This window comes from Bidens hawaiensis, unplaced genomic scaffold (assembly GCF_021521415.1).
Source record: "Bidens hawaiensis isolate Kalapana, Puna unplaced genomic scaffold, B.hawaiensis_p1.1 tig00000820_1, whole genome shotgun sequence".
NCBI classification, from domain to species: Eukaryota; Viridiplantae; Streptophyta; class Magnoliopsida; order Asterales; family Asteraceae; genus Bidens; species Bidens hawaiensis.
The window spans coordinates 927,739-947,405 of record NW_027491048.1 but is presented as its reverse complement, the minus strand read 5'-3'; the positions used below and the strand labels follow the sequence as shown (position 1 = coordinate 947,405).

Genomic DNA, 19,667 nt, shown 5'->3' with positions numbered 1-19,667 from the left:
AGTTAAATTATAGAGAGAATGAAATGGTAATATGAATGCTCTATGTTATGAACCCGAACCTAGTCCAAATAAGATGCAAACAGCCCAGTCCAATCCATTGGCCCAATAAGATGAAGGCTACAGCCTACAGCCCTACAATGCTATGAAGTTATACGTGGGTGAAATTGGAAGGTATAAGGCATGAAAAATATGAAGATTGTGTGTGGTCTTCTCATCTCTGCTCTAAGTTTCTGATTTCTCATTCCCTATCTTTAATCGTTTTCTTGTGGGCTAATGAAACTAAGCAAGAGATTTAGGCTCATACTTAATTAGGCATTCAGATTCAAAAAATAAACATTATATATAAATATATTATAACGGACAAAGTAAACTTCGAATTGTGTATTGGTTTGGTTGTAAACATAGTAGTTGCTAAGTTGTAGATCATGAGTTCAAGACATGTAATATGTTAACTTTTTGTTTTTTTTCCCACAAATATCATGAAAGGGGCACAAAATCTCACTTTAGTTTAGGCCTCTAAAATCATTAAGCCGGCCTTGTATTTATATTCACAAACAAAATCGATAGAAACTAATCAGATTATTATCTATGTGTATCGTTGTTTAGTTTTGAAAATATCAATTCACAACACTCCAACCGGTGTTTCTAACTCTAGTTAAACGTTTACATGTCAGAAACCAGTTCGACCATGCGTAGTCAATACTAAGCTCCCCGGACATTTTACGTCATGTGGTGCTCGATCAGCATTTCGACATTTTGCAAAAAAAAAAAAAACGCGTAGTCAAAACTTTCCATCAATCGTTACACAATTATTACTTTTTTAACTATTTAATATAAATAAACATATAAAAAAAGGGAAAAGAAAATGATTGTATAAAGTTCCTCAAAATTCCCCCATCTCCGGCGTTTTCTCCACAAAGTTCCTCATCAAAATGCTATTCATAATGCCTATGGGGACGGTGTTTCCAGGCATAATGACATCAAAACGCCACCATAAAGCCACCACTACGGATGGTCTTAGGTGTATAAAAAACAAACAATTAGACTCTAACCTAGCTTACTATCCTTAATACAATTAGAGTTACATCATGGGCTTAAGATTAAACCTATTAGATTTTGGGCTCTTTTTCCACATAATTTAGATTTACAAAAACCCAACATAACCAACTTCTACTCGTATGGTCAACTCGTGCGAGGTCAGACTTTAATAAAGCCCAATATGCCTATTTTTGTTCGTGGTACTGGTACTCTTTACCAAAAGAAGAAAAAAAAGGATGTATAGTTTTTTTTATTTAATTTAAAATTTAACTTTAATGATTATAAATCTAGCATATAACTACAAAAATAGAAGGAAAAAAAAAGTGTCAATGCGTATAGATTTTGAGCACGTTAGCCTCCCAAACATTTACCACTGACGTTGAAATTAATTTATAACATTCGACCTAGAGTTACTTTCATTCATACACGCTTAACTGCAAGTCTTTCATCTAGTTCACAACCAATATATTATAAACGGGATGATTGTACTTGAGGCTGTTAAGCTGATATTTACATGTAATTACAAAAATTTAATACCAACTCCAAATTTATTTATTTTTTAAAAAACTGTTATTGACAACGAATTAGTGATGATGAATTAAAATGATTGAGCAAGCAAGCATGTTGCGGCATCCTCTTTTAACTCGACCTATTACATTAATATATTATAAGGTTTGGGCCATACCATTTTTTATTTAAAGATTTTGGTGTAGTTAATTTTTTGTTTTTTTTTACATATATAGAAAGTTGCTATATTTTTTGTTTTTTTTTACATATATAGAAAGTTGCTATCTTTGATAGGGTTGATTGTTTTGATGAAAATTATAAGTTTTTAGTTAAGGTTCAATGCATGTGCTCACTTAAATGTAGCTGAATACATCACCATCACTCATCATACAAGACCATTCGAATGTCTCAAGACTAGAAATTTGCTTGAAAAGGCTCATTCGAATATGTTTCAGTTTGTACGAGGCGAGCCAAGATCGATTCACACATTGTCTTGATCGTTAGCTTGCTTGTTTGACTCGCTTAAATTAACCCCAACTTTTAATGTTTTATAGCACAAATATAAAACATGATGTTGCTACAACAAATACGGACCATGGAAGAGTATTGATGTCCTCTTGTCTTGGTGACTCGAATGGTCTTGCTAAGATGACAAGGGTTGTTAGACTCGTCATAAGAGGGGGCCTTCTGCGACCATTTTTCGACGTGAACATAAATAAGCTGTTATTGGGGGTGATAAATGGAGACGAGTGTATGAATCGTTGTAGAGTGAATGAATGCAAAGTGTATGAAAAATGAATGAGATTATGTTATCTGAGATGCCTAAAGCATTCTTTTATAGGGGGGTTTACCGCCCTAACTGAACTTGGCGGTAGCTCATTGGCTTAACTTAGAGTATCTTTCTCAGTTTTCGCTATTGCACGTCTACCCTTTGTCTTTTTGATATAAGAGACCAAAATCCACTGTTTTAAGGACAAAGCTCAATTACTCGCGTGATCCAATGAATTTTCCTTTAAATTTTTCTTGTTGTTAACGTATGTTGACTTTCTGACTAATTATTGTGATGGTCACATCAGAAGATAATTTATGCATTTTAGCATTTTGACAATCGGAGCTAATAAGCTTATTCTAGTTGCTTAGGTGACCCTTTTAAATTAACGCATAGACCTACTCTATCATCGCATTCAATCTTTTAAGGCAACTCCCTATTGTTATCATTTCACATAGTGTTAGTTTGAAATTCATACAAATCTTTTAAACTATAAGCCAAGCTTTAGTTGCCCTAACTCAAATCGCCTCGTGAATAATCTACTACCGTACAAACACTATCAAATTTGAGCATCAACACAATTGTATCTTGAACTTAAAACTTCATTTAAACAAAGCAACAATTTCTTCTAATATAAACCATCATCCTTCCAAAAAAAAAGGTTAAATGTTTATAATAATCTTCCAACAATTTAACTTTTATATTAATTGAAACATTAAATATGAAAATAGGGATCGTGACAAGTCAAAAATGAGGAGGTGTCAAACAGACAATGGTTTCATTATAAATCGTACACGTCTCCTCATCATCCTCATATTCCTTTTCATCAAATATTATTACTTCTAATCTTTTCTTATAATATTATAATTAGCGCTCCTTAAAAATGCAACAAAATTTATTATCTACAGGCAGTGCTTAGTCTCGTGAGTAAGCTAAATGAGGCAATGATTTTAGTTCTTCAGATTTATATGGCCTTCATTTTAAATAAGAGTTATGTATTATGAGATTTTGAAAGTAGAGTTATTTTAGAATTAGTAACTCAATGATGAGTCACAAGTTAAGGATGATTGCTTCATATCCATTATCACGAAATATCATCCATATTCTATAATTCTTGTATACTCTTTAGCGCTATACGCATAAAGAAAAGAAAATAAAAAGGCCTTAACATTTTAGTTAGTTTTAGGCCTCCAAGGACGTTGAGACGGGCATGTCTACAGGTAATATTATAATGAACCTTTTAGCTTAACTGAAATTTGAAGAACTGAAAAAGACGAAGATTTAGAATGGAGACCGTAAGGTCATCTTTTGTGATTGGGCTACCTAGTGATGCCTACAATTACAAGCATATAAGGTCGCTTTTTTACAATTAGGTTACCCTAAGTAGCCAGACTTTATTCGTTGGTTTTTAAAAATAAATATTATTATTTCATATGTCCAACATCTTATAATCATTACCCAAGATCAACATGCTAACATGGTTCAAATCTTATAAACTTTTAAAAATAACAAATTAAAAATACTAGAAAAAAACAGTTGGTCGTTGATATTAAAAAAATAATTAATTGAAATAATAATAGATGGAGGTGTTTGTGTTAAATTATAATATCAACTTATCAAGCATAAAGTTAAAAAAAAAGGAAAGAAAAAGGAAGATGGTGCATTAGCCCAATCAAATTCATACACACCCCATACTAATCAATTTTTATATATTCCTATATCACTAGTTTCCGTTTTGCTTTCGTTGCCATTTTACGTTTGCTTCCAACATTTCATTTCATTTCATTTCATTTCATTAATCACATCCGCTACAAAGTCACAATCTCCTTTCAACCTCTATGCCTTGGTCATCCTTCTTCCGGGTTGTAAATGAACCGAACCAGCCAAGACCTTGTTCGAGTTCATTTGTTAAAACTTTTTATCAGACAACCGGACAGATCACGAACACTCCACCAAAAGATAATTTTTGGTTGTGTCAGTTCATTAAAGAATTGAGCTTGTTCATAATCGTTTGTTAATATTATAAGAGAACGCAAACGGACAATAATGAACATTGTCAAACGCAAAAGGCCGTAATTGGACACCAACGGACGCTAATGGACAGAAGAATAGGAAAATTTTGTTTCAGAATTGAAATTTTTTTAGGATCCAAAATTTAAACCAAATGCTTTCATAATGTATTATTTGGCACAAGTCAAGTCTTGTCGTGTCAGGTAGGATCATGTAGTGATATAAAAAAGACAAAACCAAACTGATATTTCGAAAACATAATTGAAGTAATCGTCATTAAAAATGTATAGTAGAAAAAACAATGTTCCTACAATTACTTGCTACAAATTTCATATTTTTTAACTTAATCATTACATCATCTATGGAATAATAGAAACATTTCAAATTAAGTAAGTATTTTTTAATATAATAAATACAACCATTGTTTAAATTTTCATCATCATTTTGATTACACAAATTGAATTTTCACATACTTGACTGTAAAAAAGCTGCTCTCAACTACCACAAATTGAATTTTCACATACTTGACTGTAAAAAAGCTGCTCTCAACACCTATAGTAGTGTCATTAAAAACAAGAGCTAACTTTAATAAATGGTACAACAATATAAAAGAAAGGTGCTTATTGTTTCAACTAATGTACAAGAGTAAAATACTTTCGATGTAAAAGATTGATCCCTTTGAATCTTGGTCCATGATGGCCTTTTTATTAATACTACTTGAAGAGGAGGAAAAGAAATAGCTTATGGTAACCTCTATTATATTATTAATGTAACCCGAGAGTTCAATCTTAGTTTTCAATTATTATCTTCATCAAAGTTATGTGAATACATTTCGGCTAACCGTAGTATCTTTGGGATGCCGAACTAGAGATGGTCAAAAAAACCGGTCCGGGAACCGGTTTGCCGGTTTAAACCGGAAACCGGTTTTCGTAACCGGTTTAAACCAGAAACCGGTTTTTACGAAAACCGGTTTTTTAAAAACCGGTTTGACCGGTTTACAAACCGTCGGTTCGTATTTCGGTTACACGTTTTAGAGCCAAAACCGGTTAACGAACCGGTTATTAAAAAAACCGGTTTTTTTTAATAACCGGTTATAAAAAAACCGGTTAACCGGTTTTTTTATAAACCGGTTTTTGACCGTTTGTGGAAAAACCGGTTAACCGGTTTTTCCATAACCGGTTAACCGGTTAAAAACCGGTTTTTTTCCGTTGTATAACGGCTATATAGCCATTTTTTTTTTTTGACCGTTTTTTTTTTTTTTTACCATTTTACCCCCACAAACATCTATATATAGTTTAGGTTGGGTATTGGTTAGATCACACTCGATTATACAACTCCAAACGCTCTAAACGTTTATTTCATACGCGATTATTTTGTTATCTCACGCTCAATTATACCACATTACCACTCCATACCCTCTTATTTCGTAGTCGATTATCATGGCCTCCCAAAGTGCTGCTTCATCCGTCAACATGGGTGCCTCGAACACGGGAGAAACGGTCGTTTGGGTCATCCCCACGAAACGAAACCAAGATGTTTGGCAACATTTCGACCTATGCGAAATGTCTAACGGTAGCCAAAAAGCTCGATGCAAACATTGTTTGAAGTTTTATGGCAAAGATGCAAACTCCACTTTAAAAGCGCATGTACAAAGGCCCTTTTGCAAGGCCTTGAAGGACGAATCGGGAAGTAGTTCGCAGCCGGAGATGACGAATCAAGGAACGGTGTTTACGTACGACCTTGAAGCGGTACGTTAAAAGTTTTCAAACTTTGTGATTCAACAAACACTTCCTTTCAACCACTTCGACAACCCTCAATTCACGGAGATGATGCAAAAGTATGTTCAACCACGCTACCAACACGTAAGTCGTTCGACCCTTAGAAGAGATTGTCTTAAAGCATGGAAAAACGCTAAATCCGAACTAATTTCATACTTACAAACTGGTGTAAACTTAACAACGGATGTGTGGTCGGTACCTAATGGTTCGCCCGACTCATACATTTGTGTGACGGCTCATTGGGTTGACCCCGAGTCGTGGCAAATGATGAAACGAACCGTTGCGTTTCAATTGTTTGATTACCCGCACACGGGTAGAAATATTTTTAAACTCTTGGATAAAGTCATTCGACAATACAAGATTGAACATAAAATCTTTTCAATTTCGTTTGATAACGCGTCCAACAATACGGCCGCGGTTGGCCATTTAAAATTAAAGTATAAACCTATTTGTGATGGAGCGTTTTTTCATAGCCGATGCATTGCACATATTATCAACTTGGCCGTGCAAGATGGGTTAAACGTGATCGAAACGCAAAGAAACAATTTTAAAAGAATGTTACGAGATGTTTTCAGCAACAATAAAACATTTTCAAGATACAAAAAATTTTGTGTAGAAGCTAATTGTCAATGGTTGGGGCCAAATTGGGATTGTCCAACAAGATGGAACTCGACTTGTGATATGTTTGAGAAAGCCATCCAACAAAAAAAATCATTAATTGCGTTTCATCAAATTTTGTCAAGTAGGGGTAAATGTGCACCGTACGATCCTAGAAACTGGTTATTGATTGAGATCGTTACGGAGGTCCTTCAAATTTTTAAATCTTGCACATCTAGTTTATCCGGGGTTTACTATCCAACAAGCCCCATTGCTTTACCAAAAATTGCTGTCATGTGCACAAAGTTGAGTGAACTTCATTGTAGGGGTGCACCTTATTTTGATATGGGTGTAAAAATGAAAGAAAAATTTAGAAAATATTTTCAAGAACTACCCGCTGTTTTGACATGTGCTGCTGCGTTAAACCCTTGCATCAAAGTTGGTGGTGTTGAAGCTTTAATAGAAAAAATTTGTGATGAGCTAGAGTTAAACGACGATCAAAACCCCTATTATAGCCAAACTTTAAAGAATGCTTTCAACACCACCTTGTCAAACATGTATGATGTTTACCTTACAAAATACGGGTCGTCTTCCCAAATTCATGACTCGTTAAGAGCTGTTGCCCAATCCCAATCCCAAACCGACCTTGAAATGGGGATGTACTACATGATTTGGGAAGACGCCGGTAAACGTCAAAAGGTAAACACCCCAAGCAGTGAACTTGGAAGGTATGGTGGTACCAACTTTGTGAAACACATGACTCCGGATGAATTTAGAAGTCTTGATTTGCTGGCTTGGTGGAGAGGTAAGGAGGATGAGTTTCCGATCCTCGCCGCCATGGCCAAAGATTTACTAACGGTCCAAGCTTCCACGGTAGCTTCGGAGTCTGCTTTTTCTGTTTCTGGCAGGGTTATATCGATTAGGAGGACTCGACTCACTCCACCAGCTGTAGAGATGTCGATTTGCTACAAGGATTACTTGGACTCTTTAGATAGGGCACAACATCAACGCTCACTCGAGGGGGAAATGGAGTATGAGGCGGGCTTGTATGAAGACGAGGTCAATCAAGGACACACTCAACCAATGACCGATGAAGAAGCCGCGTACGACGATTACCTAAGGAATAGCTCGGGATCGGGTAGCGAAGAAAATTAGTTAAAGAAACAGCAAACATGGAGGCAAATAATGAGTAAGAAACAGCAAGTTGTTCATGTAATCGTGTCTAAGCATTCTTTAATGTTTGTATTTTTGAGTTACGAATATGCGATAACGATTTAATGTTTGTATTTTTAATATAAAAACTATAAATGAAAGTTATGTGTTTTTAATCTTCCAAGCAAAGAACCCTAACAACGAAAGCAAAGAATGGCTTCGGTCTTCCAAACCCTAAACCCTAAACCCAAAAAAAAAAAAAAAAAAAAAAAAAAAAAAAAAACCGGTTAACATAAAAACCGGTTATTAAAAAACCGGTTAATTAAAAAACCGGTTTATTAACCGGTTCTAACCGGTTTATTAACCGGTTTCTAAACCGGTCCTAACCGGTTAGACCGGTTAGGGTTTTGACAGACAAAAACCGGTTATTAACCGGTCCGGTTATTAACCGAACCGGTTTTTTTCCGGGCAAAAAAAAACCGGTCCGGTTAATAACCGAACCGGTTTTTTTAAAAAAACCGATTTGTGCACCTCTATGCCGAACCCACCTTATCACAAGGACCCACTCTCATAAAAATAAGCAACTCAGATGCTACCTCACTAAATGGTTTCAAAACTCTTTAATTTGCATAAATACCACTGTGCTTTAACAATCATACTTGTAATAGTGGTGATATGTGATGTTTGTTTTCTGTATTGGATTTTTTGGGTCAACGTGTTCATCATCAATGTTTACCATTTCAAATTCATGTATTTCACGTATAGAGTTTACTTCGACAGGAAAATAAATAAGAGTTAAAATCTTTAATCTAAACTTCTCGGGTATTTGCATAGTCGTTGAAACCACTAATATAGCATTCAACAAATCTTACTCTTTCCTTAGAAGACATTGGGACAATATATTCGTAGCATTAAAACACACAAGCAAAAATCACAATTATAACTATATATTGTGATTTCAAACCGGTCAACTTGCTTATGTTTAAACGCTCTAATCGACTAACAGTTTATTAACACCGTGGACCCGTGGTCAACAACCAAACAATGAATAAAAACATCAAATTAACAAACTCAAGAAATTAGATTAATAGCAACAACGTACCGTTGTGTGCTGATATTTATGATAGACTAATAACACACTAAACTAATTACAAAAGACAAAAGATCAGTTTATAAGTTGTGTATAATAATACTCAAGGTCGACAATAATAAAGTGGGAAGTTTTGTAACGTTTAATTTTTATTGGCGGCTGGGACCAATTCTTTAACATGTAATTTGGTCTAACGATAATAAGCAGCCTTGGAGTCAGTTTCATGCAATTTAATATTTAAATACATTCATGCTTTTATTTTATATAATTTACGTAAATAAGATTTTAATAATTGTTCAAATTATAACTTATTATTTGATAATAGTTTATACCGGTAACATCTAACAGGAAAGTAACTTAGTCTGGTCCTAAATTTCATTTATTTAATTTGTCTCAAACCAATTTAAAACTTTTTGATTGAGAATAATACCCGCAAGTCGTTCATTAGGCGCAACGAAGTTACTAGGATTGCCCTTGGCAAACAAAACTAAAAGTTATGAGTGGCATTATAAGTCGTTAAAATCCAATCTAGCTATGTGTTTATCGTCATGTACAAGCCAATTTTGGTGCCTAAAACATTAAACAAGCTAGCCGGTTGGAATTTTCGCTCACGTGGTGTGAGGTAAACCATCAACATATAGGGGTTAGACGTCTTGTACGTTGTAATGTCAGGGACCAGGCACTTTAAGTGCATCATTCTTTGTGTCTATTCACGCCATCACATCTTTGTTCGTCATGCATGTGCTCTTTGTAATTTTGTTCATGCTTTGCCATCATGCATCTTCAGGAATACGTATTCAGTTATTATAATATTCTTTGAGGGACCCTATGATTCTTCCGGAAATTTAGTTCTCAAAGTATTGCTAGAATGGTCGCTATGGGCGCTATTCAGGGCATCATTAGAGCTTCGAGAACCATTTTAGACAACAAAAAACCCAAAGATTAAAAAAAAATCATAAAACAAAAAAAACACAAAAATGAAAAAAGTAAAAAAAAAAACCAAATCCATATTTATCATCACGATTTCATAAAAAAAGCGTCTCGGTTTAGCTAAATTATACACATATGTATAATATGTACATACATGTTTTTTATACATATATGTACAATTTAAGGTAAATGACAATGTATATATGTGTACATTACGTAACTAGAGATTAAATGAAATTATACATATGTGTATAATATGAAGTTTTTTTTATGAAACCGGAATGAAATATAAGGTTTTTTTACATTTTTAAAATTTTTGTTTTTTTTTTGTTTTATAATTTTTTTAAATAGTTTTTTAGAGTTTTTTTTTGTGGTTCAAAATAGTTCTTAAAGTTCTCAATTTCCAAAGGGTTCTCTTGCCCAAGGGGCTTTAAACCGCAGCGGGGCATTATAGGTTGGGGTTTCGATGCTCCCAGTGCTCACGTGGTGCTAACGTGGCACCGTGGAGAGGCTTTGATGCCCCCCCCCCCACCACCTCCACCACCACCACCACCATGGAGAACAGTCTTATAGGCAAGGGCTAGCAACAATCAAACCAAACCGAAAACCGATGAAAATGAACCGAAGTTAATTGATATCCGATTAACCGAAAATCGGTTATCGGGTACTTTTTTTGTACCCAGATTAACCAAAATTAACCAAATTGAACCGAACCATTTTTATTTTCATACATTTGTAGCTTTTATACCTCCATTTCGTATATTTCATGTTTTATATCATCATTTCATATATTTATACCTATATTTCATGTATTTTCTAAGTCAAAAATTTTGCCCAAGCTTGATTCTAGTCATTAACCAAAATCAACCTAACCGAACAAAAAACCAAAAAATCAACCAAATACACCTAACCAATTAATCAACAATCAATTGATTAACTTGATTAAAGTTAATACCGGAACCAAACCGTACACACCTCTTACATGGACCAACCCATTTTCTGAAGCACATCATTATTTGTCACTTAACGTTTTGCTGAAAACAATATTTTATTAGAAGGGAATCAAATTTTTACAAAGTGAACACACTTTAGAGTTAAAAGAAATATTTTATATCAATCTCTGTGTAGAAATAAGTTCACGGGATTCATGTGGGTTGGAAAAAAATGGACACGTAACAAAGTGGTAACATAGGCAAATGAGACATCATAATTAATAATTATTATTAAGAAATTAATAAGACATGTTGAGACCCTACCATATATTTTTGGTGTATAAATTAGACACCTTGAAGCAAAGCTACAATCCCCTCTTGGGCACATCTTCCAATTTCATCTAAAATCATGTTAGATTGAGAATGTTTCTCAACCTTCTACGACACTTTATCCGACAACAACAACAACAACAACAAAATACAAAGACGGTTCACCAATCAACAGATTAAATCACTCGAGACAATTTTCCAGTTTGAATCAAAACTCAAACCTCATAAGAAGTTGCAAGTTGCTAAAGATCTTGGCTTGCAACCAAGACAAGTAGCGATTTGGTTTCAAAACAAGCGAGCTCGATGGAAATCAAAGCAATTAGAAAGAGATTACAACGTGATGAAAGCGAGTTATGATTCACTTTCTTCTAAGTATGACATACTTAACCAAGAGAATCAATCATTAACTAAACAGGTACAATCAATTAATTAAATTTTTTTTTGGAAAGACGGTATTTTATATAAATAAAGAAAACAGTCCTAGCAAGTAGCTAGAAAAAAAACACAGAACATTACAATCATTTAATTAATTAACCTTCTTATAACATTATACATATTAAACAGCAATTTTAACTTGTTCTTGATTGATGTTTTCGACAGTTGAAACGGCTGCAAGAAGTGATGGAGAAGAAAGAAAAAAGTTGTAGCTCTGTGGGGAATTCAAGCAATTCAAGTGAAGAGAATATAGAACATGATAATGGTAATATTAATGTGAAAATAAGTAATAGAAATGATTGGGATGATTTGGAGTGTGATCAATTGCTAGAGGGAGATACTAGTAACAAATGGTTGGACTACTGGTCTTAAAATATATCATTATGTATGATCATGGATGGATGGTAATTTGTTATGTAGATGATTATTACTTATTAGTTTGAGGTATGAAATTATGCTTTACTCTTTAACCACTAGAATAAAATTACTAAAGTATGTAATATAATAAATATGAATCTCATATATGATGGTCTTATATTTTAAAATATAAGTATGGAGGATTGGTGGTATATTAACCAAATAACCAAAATATTATACCTACATTTCAACATTAAAACGTCCGATATACAAGCAGCATATCGTGAATATATCATGAATCGGTACACAAGCAGTATACTGATTCATATTGTTGCTTAATATGTTTAAACAGTACCACTGGGGTATGGGGCAACATACAACGCCTTATACGTTTATACCAGCAAATCATGAATCCATATATGATCGCATAACATCAAATTATTAGGGCTTGATTAGTAACATAGATGGGGTATGTATGATAATTATTTAGCAAGAGGTAAACCAAAACGGTATAAATAATAACTATTTAATTAAAATATTGGGTTTGTAATTATTTGAGTCTAGAAGAAGAATCTTATCATAATTTAATATAAAGATGTTTGATTATTTTTTAAATTAAAGGGAAGGAGATAATTTAAAATATTAAGTTATTTTATTGTAGATTTTGGGAGAAAATGAATAGGATATAGAAAAGGAAATTAATACTTTTAAGAAAGAGGAAGAGGTTACGTGTATGCAAACGACATCGTTAATTGACAAGCCATATGTTTTGGAGTTAGTTCTAATTGTTATATTAATATTTATGGATAAAGTTAAAATACAAATAAAGACAAAAATGAGAAGTGTGAGAACGATTTTTAATAAATAAAAAACCCATTAAAATAAATTAAAAAATAATAACTCAATATATAAATAAAAAACAAACAAATTAAAAAAATAAAATGTTTCCGTCATCATTCCCGTTCATAAAAATACAAAAAAAAAATTAACGAAAAGATACAATCCTGAAACCAAAAACACAATGATGAAAATGAACAAAATGCACATTTATAACTTAAAAAGACCCAATATACCACAAAATATAACACAATGCCGACAAAAAAAGGACAATGTTAAGTAATATAACACAATATAAAGAAAAAAAACACAATGTTAAAGAAAAAGACATAATCAAAAACAAAAAACACAATGATTAACTAATAACTTTTTTCACTTACCATTGTGTTTTTTATGATAACGAGAAAAACGGTGAAAACATTTTTGTGTTTTTACTTTTTTTTGTTTTTTTATTAAATTTTGAGTTATGATTTTTTTATTTAGTTTTTTTAAATTTTTTAAGAGGTTTCTTTGTGGCTATAAATATTTTTCATCATTCTCATATTTGTTCCTCTCCGTACAATAACATGTACACAATATATCAACCGTCTGGAATATTTAAAGAATATCCTAAAGTAATAACTAATAACAATATAAAAGATTAAACAATTAAATACATTTCTTCATAAACCTGTCTTCCAAATTGAAAGAATAAAAAGTTTCGCTCAACGTTATATTTCATTGAAGTTTGCTTAAATTTCAGTTTCATCTTCTGTCAAACCGAACATGTCATGTCACGCAGCTTTCTATTATATTTTTTAGAAATTCGTTTCGGTATTTCATTGGAAATCACTTAAATTTTAATTCCATCACCTGTCAAACCAAGCACATCATGTCGTAGGTTTTTGATTTACAAATTCTTTAAAACGAACATCGCATGTTTTTTATTATAAATTTTACAAATTCGTTTTAATATTTCATTGGAATTCACTTAAATTTCAATTTCATAACTTGTCAAAACGTCATGTCGCAGGTTTTTGATTTTTTTATTTTCCAGGTTTTTCGAAACAAACATGCTATAAGGTCCTTGATTGGAAATTTGGAATTCCTTTAAATTTCAATTGAAATTTAAATTCCATCACCGGTCAAACCGAACACCGGTCAAACCGAACACGTCATGTCTCGGATTTACAAATTCTTTGAAACGAACGTCTCATGCTTTTATTTGAATTCCATCACCTGTCAAACTGAACACATCACGTAGGTTTTTGTTTAAATTTTATAAATTCTTTGAAACTATCATGCCATGAGGTTCTTGATTTGTGCTTTTATACTATGTGCAAATTCAATAAAATATTTACACAACTTTCAATCCTTTCAAAGATGAAATAAAAGCTTAATTCTTGATTTCATGTCATAAACCAAAAGTTAACCAAAAGGACAATATTACATCACTTGAGTATTTAAAAGCAATCAACTAAAAAAAGCCACTAATAAAACTTAAAAGATGCAATGCAATAGCTTATCAAAATCACCAAACATAAATTGCAGGGTTGTTAAATAGCATACACCAAAATCAATCAAAAACGGTATAGAACTAATGTAAAAACGCCAAGATTCAGAACAAAATTCAAATACAAGTACCACAACATCTTCATCTACTTGATCTTCTTCTTCGGCCTCAACTACAATTCAACAAAGCAATATATCAATGACTGTTAACTAGATACTGATTACGAAAATGGAAGCTACAGTTACTAATCAACAAAGCGACGTACCTGGTTGCTGTGACCACATTTCTTCTTCCTGCAGTTGACAGCACGAGGATGGAGACGGGCATAGCATCTGAAACATTCAAGACAAATTTACATCCACTTGTCATTAATTTACATAAGATCTTAGACGGTATTTTTCTAATTACAATTTGAGAATGATTACATGAAATGAAATAGTAAAGGAACTTAACAATCAGCTGTAAGAATGAAATCAGTATCATACTGTAAAATACAATAACCGAACTTGACCTAAGTTCTAAACCAAATATTGTACCGACGCTGGCCTGTCAGTAGTGATATCGAGTGATTCAGAACTCTTATTATTAGAAAAGCAACTACACGAGACACCAATTTCTTTTGGTTAAAATGCAACGAATTAGCAATCATAAACCTAAAAATATTAAAATGTCCAAAAAAGATTATTCAAAATGGTAAAATAAGTAAAACCAAAATACAGTTGTTCATCTTTATGCACAGTCTCATATATTTTTGTTTGTTTATCATATATTCAGTCTCTATGAATTACACAACAAACATATGACACAAACAAACCACTTAAGCAACACCATTATGTGTGATCATCTTTATCATCCAAACATGATTCAATGAAGTCAATTGTTGACCATAGAAGATATCTTTAAGAATAAGAGCAATGTCATGCATAATTGTGATTCTTAGTTGATTGGTTTGAATCATGTGTTTCTTAATCAATACAGACCAAATTCTTTTATTCTTGTTGGATTTACAAAGAATGAATACGCAATAAGCAAACAAAATAAAAAAAAATATTAATGTATAGAAGTTTTAAGTGTATTTAACCACCTAAATCAACATTTTTGAACATTTTAAATTTGTTATTATGATTTATCATTACAAATGCATGATCGTTGAAAACATAAAATAGACCAAAATAGTGTATGGCGTAATTGCAATACTATAATAAAAGTACCGAACCACCGAATTTAGCACTGACTTAACAAAATCGCTACATAATTCAGTTTATAGATTAACTCAATATATGTTTGGTAATTTACAAAATATTAGCAATTTGGTACTAATCTCATCCTTACTATAGCAAAATAAACTAAAAAAAATTAGCATGACGTACTAATAATCAAATAACTAATTCATGAGCATTTAACATATCCAAATCAATCAGTAAACCGAGTTCTTACTTGCGGCAAATAGTTTTATCCTGATTGTATTTCCTTGCTAAGGCCATCAGAGACGGTTCAATAATACCTCCACGGAGCCTCAACACCAAATGAAGCGTAGACTCTACAAACAAATATCATTTTATATAAACGCTTCAAATAGATAGATAGAGAGAGAGAGAGAGAAGTTAATGCACTTTATGAAATTGAGGGTATAACTACATGAAATCATGAAATGAATGTATAAATATATGAAATTGAGATACGAGTAAACAAAATGGAGATATCAATACATAAAAATGATAGTAGTGAACTATTAATACATATAATACATGAAATGGACGAAAAAAGCCTTGAATATATGAAAAAATTAAAGAGTTCGGTGTGTTTCGATTAATTAAGTTTTCGGTTATTTCAAATCAATTTCGTCGGTTTTCGGTTCAGTTTCGGTTAACAATTCGGTTATTGCTCACCCTTAATGTAATTACACTGTGTAATTTAGGGCTGCCAATTTATGACACGAACCTATTAACACGACACGACACGAGTTTTAATAGGTTTAGGTTTGAGCTTATCAGGTGACCTGTTTAAGACATGTTAAAATTTGTGTCCTAACAGGTTAAAAAACCTATTAACATGTTAGTAACCTATGTAGATTTTTAATTTAAAGATAATATATAAATACAAACTCCTGAAGTCCTAAACCTAAAGTCATTCATATATACAACATCTCACTTATGTTCATGGTTTAAAAAGGCGTTCCAAGGCGCGCCTCGAGGCTTACGCCTCGGCAGCCTCAGTGGAAAAACGCCTTAGAGGCTTAGCCTCATAAGGGTATACTGAAACCTAAGCCTCGACCTTTATGAGGCGGTCCGAGGCGGTGAGGCGAGGCGGTGAGGCTTAACAGAAGTTGAAAAATATGCCAATTTTTTTTATTTTTTGTGAATTTTTTTTGTTGAATATGGTATTAATAGAGCTACAAGGCACTTCTCGACTTCCGACGGCTAATTCCGGCACCGGAAGCATGCCGAAAACCTACTGGAAATTAAGAAGAGTGGCTGTAGGAATAAGTAGAAGCTGCGTGAAGAGCGTTTTAGCCTTTTAGGTTTAATAAAGTACGGATATAGTAAAATTTAACCTTCTATTTGACACAAGTTTACATTTAGTCCTTAAAAGTTGTAAACATTTACATAAAAGTTATGTTCATTAAAACCCGCTATTATAATTTTAATGGATGTTACAATTTGCTTCTAGGAATTTTTGTTTCAAGTATGTTATTGATTTGTGGTATTTTGTTTAAAATATGTTATTGATTTTGCATTAACTAAGACTTTTATGCTTGTTTTGAAAATTTTGTTTTCATTACACATGTATTATTCATTGTATGTATGTTTAAACAAGTCACTTAACAGGTCTTAACAGCTTAACATGTTACTAAACAGGTTCATGCTCGTGTTTGGAAAAAAAATGACATGATTAGATGCCTTGTCGTGTCCGTGTTTAGTACAACAAATCATCGTGTTTTATCGTGCCGTGTTCGAAATGTTATGAAAGCCTAGTGTAATTACACGATGTTGTGTATATAATTACACCACTTGATTCTTACGGTTAGAACATTAATTTAATTTGTATTTTACCACATATATACAAATACACACACATATACATACAACCACTCTTAAATAATCACAAATCTAGCTACCTTTTTGGATATTATAATCAGCAAGAGTCCTCCCATCCTCAAGTTGTTTTCCAGCAAAGATCAACCGCTGCTGGTCCGGAGGAATACCTAATAATTAACAAATGATCAATTGCATACTCTTCTTCATTTCAATACAAAACATTATATATAATAATATAGCATTACCTTCCTTGTCTTGGATCTTAGCCTTGACATTGTCGATCGTATCACTCGATTCAACCTCGAGTGTGATCGTCTTCCCGGTTAATGTTTTCACGAAGATCTGCATTTTCACTGCTACCGCCCGCGCTTGCAAACCCTAAGCTGGCGAGAACGGTTGGAAGTATATAGAGAACGTAGGGTTTATAGTTTTATAAGGTTTGGAAATGAAATGGGCTAATTGGGTTCGGTTTTACATTTGTATTTGGCCCATATATTAGTATTAGTTCATATTGATAATTTGATATTTCTCTTAACAATTTAGAGGTGCGGGTATTTTCAGGAACCGAAACCGGAACCGGGTGGAAACCGATTCCAAAAAAGTCAAAATAGGGTTCGGTAAGAACTGGTTCTTGGTATAGTCGGTATTTGATAGGGTTTTTTTCAGGTCCCGGGTCGGGTATTGACCGGGTATTCCCGGTTTTGATCCCGGCGAGTCGGGTACGTGTTCTGTTAGAAATTCTTTACCGGGTTGTACCCGCAGGTCGAGTATGAGTAGTAACTTGTTTTGGGTTCGGGTGTGAAACCGGGTATTTTGTGCATCTCTAGCTCTATTAGTTTTTTCCGTGCTCTAAAATATATAGAAGACTAATTTTCACGTTCGTTACCCGTACCACATACATTTTCTTTGAATATTTTTTCAGTTTTTTTTTCTTTAAATATGTTAACTTGACAAAAGTGTTGTTAGGGTTTATTTCTGAAACTATAACTAACTTAATCTATATCAACTGAACTCGTTGATTCACCGCTTCAATGCTCATGTTTTACCGACGGGATAAACGTCGTTATAAACATATTTGTATATCACAGGTTACACGAGTATCGTTACTATTCTAGACGTTTACTAATTTAATTTTGATTTACTATCGGTGTCTTGGCGAATCTAAAAAGTTGTGCGTGTGATATTACTATTTTTGACATTTACTGAATTATTTTACTGATTTTATTCTCGTTATTAAATAACTTTGATGGGCTTTTTGTACCAAGACTTTTATAGACCGTTTAGGATTGGGCTTTATTAGGTTTTCGTGTGGGCTTTGTAGAGCTCTTGTATTTGGTAATTTTCATTTTCTATTATTTATATTTTCTGTTGACATAGCATTTTACGCCCAACCACCCCCCCCCCCCACCTCAAGTAGGGGTGTTCAAAATTTGAATCGAATTCGAAACATTCTAAATTCGACTCGATTCAAATTCGAATATAATGATTCGAATTCGATTTCAAAATATTCGAATTCGATTTGTATTCGAGTATAGTAATCGATTTCATGATTTTTTATTCGATTCGATTCGAAATTCGAATTCGAATTCGAATTATATAATATATTAATATATATTTAATTTATTAATTTGGGGCAAATTCTTAAATAATAAATGTCAAAACATAATAATAAATCCCAATAGCCCATACTGATATTTCTTAATTTTGTCAATACTTAATTTTGAACTTATTTTCATGTGGTATTATAGCTACTTTAAACTTATATTTATGTGTTTTACATTTATGATTATGATTTTTGAAGTTTTTGACATATGTGAACTTGAATCAATTCAAATTTATTCGAATCTGAGTTTCAAATACGAACGGAATCGAATTTCGAATATGGGATGTAATACGAATACGAATCGAATAATCCAACTTTTAAACGAATGCGAATCGAATACGAATACCAGCAAAAAAAAATTAATTATCCGAAATATTCGATTCGATTAACTTGAAAATTCATTATTTGATTCGATAAACACCCCTACCTCAAGCACCTAAAAAAAGCCTTGTTTTTTTTTAGTTTTTATGGAAGAACATGATTAAAAATGCTCCTAAAAATCACTCCTACAAGGCTACAATAGACAAAAGTGAATGATGTGGAAAAACATAAAAAACAACTCCTAAAATTTTTTTATTGTAGATGGTATTATACAATGATTAAATACTTTCTTATATACTTATGTGAATTTGGTCATCAAAGTGCAGTAACAAAATTGTTATAATTTTACACTATCCGAAAGCATTTGGACAGATATTTATATTTCAATTCATTACTCTATTCATATTTAAACAATCCAGCTTTCAGAATAAACGTCAAACTTTTGTTGTAA

At 32.7% G+C, this 19,667-nt stretch overlaps 2 protein-coding genes across 3 annotated transcripts in view; one reads left to right on the top strand and one right to left on the bottom strand.

The window, feature by feature from the left end:
* LOC143539619 (ubiquitin-ribosomal protein eL40 fusion protein) overlaps nucleotides 1–17,677 on the bottom strand; it is a 183,801-nt gene extending 166,124 nt beyond the window's left edge. The window contains exons 1-5 of one of the 2 annotated variants that reach the window (XM_077032892.1): nucleotides 17,538–17,677; nucleotides 17,373–17,459; nucleotides 15,692–15,794; nucleotides 14,520–14,586; nucleotides 14,394–14,426 (exon numbers count right to left, since the gene is read on the bottom strand). In XM_077032892.1, the coding sequence (XP_076889007.1) occupies nucleotides 14,400–14,426; nucleotides 14,520–14,586; nucleotides 15,692–15,794; nucleotides 17,373–17,459; nucleotides 17,538–17,640 (387 nt within the window). In that variant the 5' untranslated portion in view covers nucleotides 17,641–17,677 and the 3' untranslated portion in view covers nucleotides 14,394–14,399. Of the gene's footprint in view, nucleotides 1–14,232; nucleotides 14,427–14,519; nucleotides 14,587–15,691; nucleotides 15,795–17,372; nucleotides 17,460–17,537 lie in introns of those variants that run through there. The other variant, XM_077032889.1, reaches the window with a different exon arrangement.
* On the top strand, nucleotides 945–11,995 carry LOC143541000 (uncharacterized). The gene is made up of 3 exons (XM_077033929.1): nucleotides 945–1,014; nucleotides 11,226–11,548; nucleotides 11,734–11,995. Exons 1-3 carry the CDS (start codon nucleotides 945–947, stop codon nucleotides 11,938–11,940), a joined length of 600 nt encoding a protein of 199 aa, XP_076890044.1. The 3' UTR covers nucleotides 11,941–11,995.
* Nucleotides 17,678–19,667: the final 1,990 nt, after the last annotated feature.

Excerpts from the sequence above, each read along its gene's own strand:
- LOC143541000 (XM_077033929.1), top strand. The coding sequence starts at position 945 with ATGCCTATGGGGACGGTGTTTCCAGGCATAATGACATCAAAACGCCAC. Across the intron at positions 1,015-11,225 it reads TAAAGCCACCACTACGGATG|AATGTTTCTCAACCTTCTAC; the intron begins GTCTTAGGTGTA and ends TGTTAGATTGAG. Across the intron at positions 11,549-11,733 it reads ATCAATCATTAACTAAACAG|TTGAAACGGCTGCAAGAAGT; the intron begins GTACAATCAATT and ends TGTTTTCGACAG.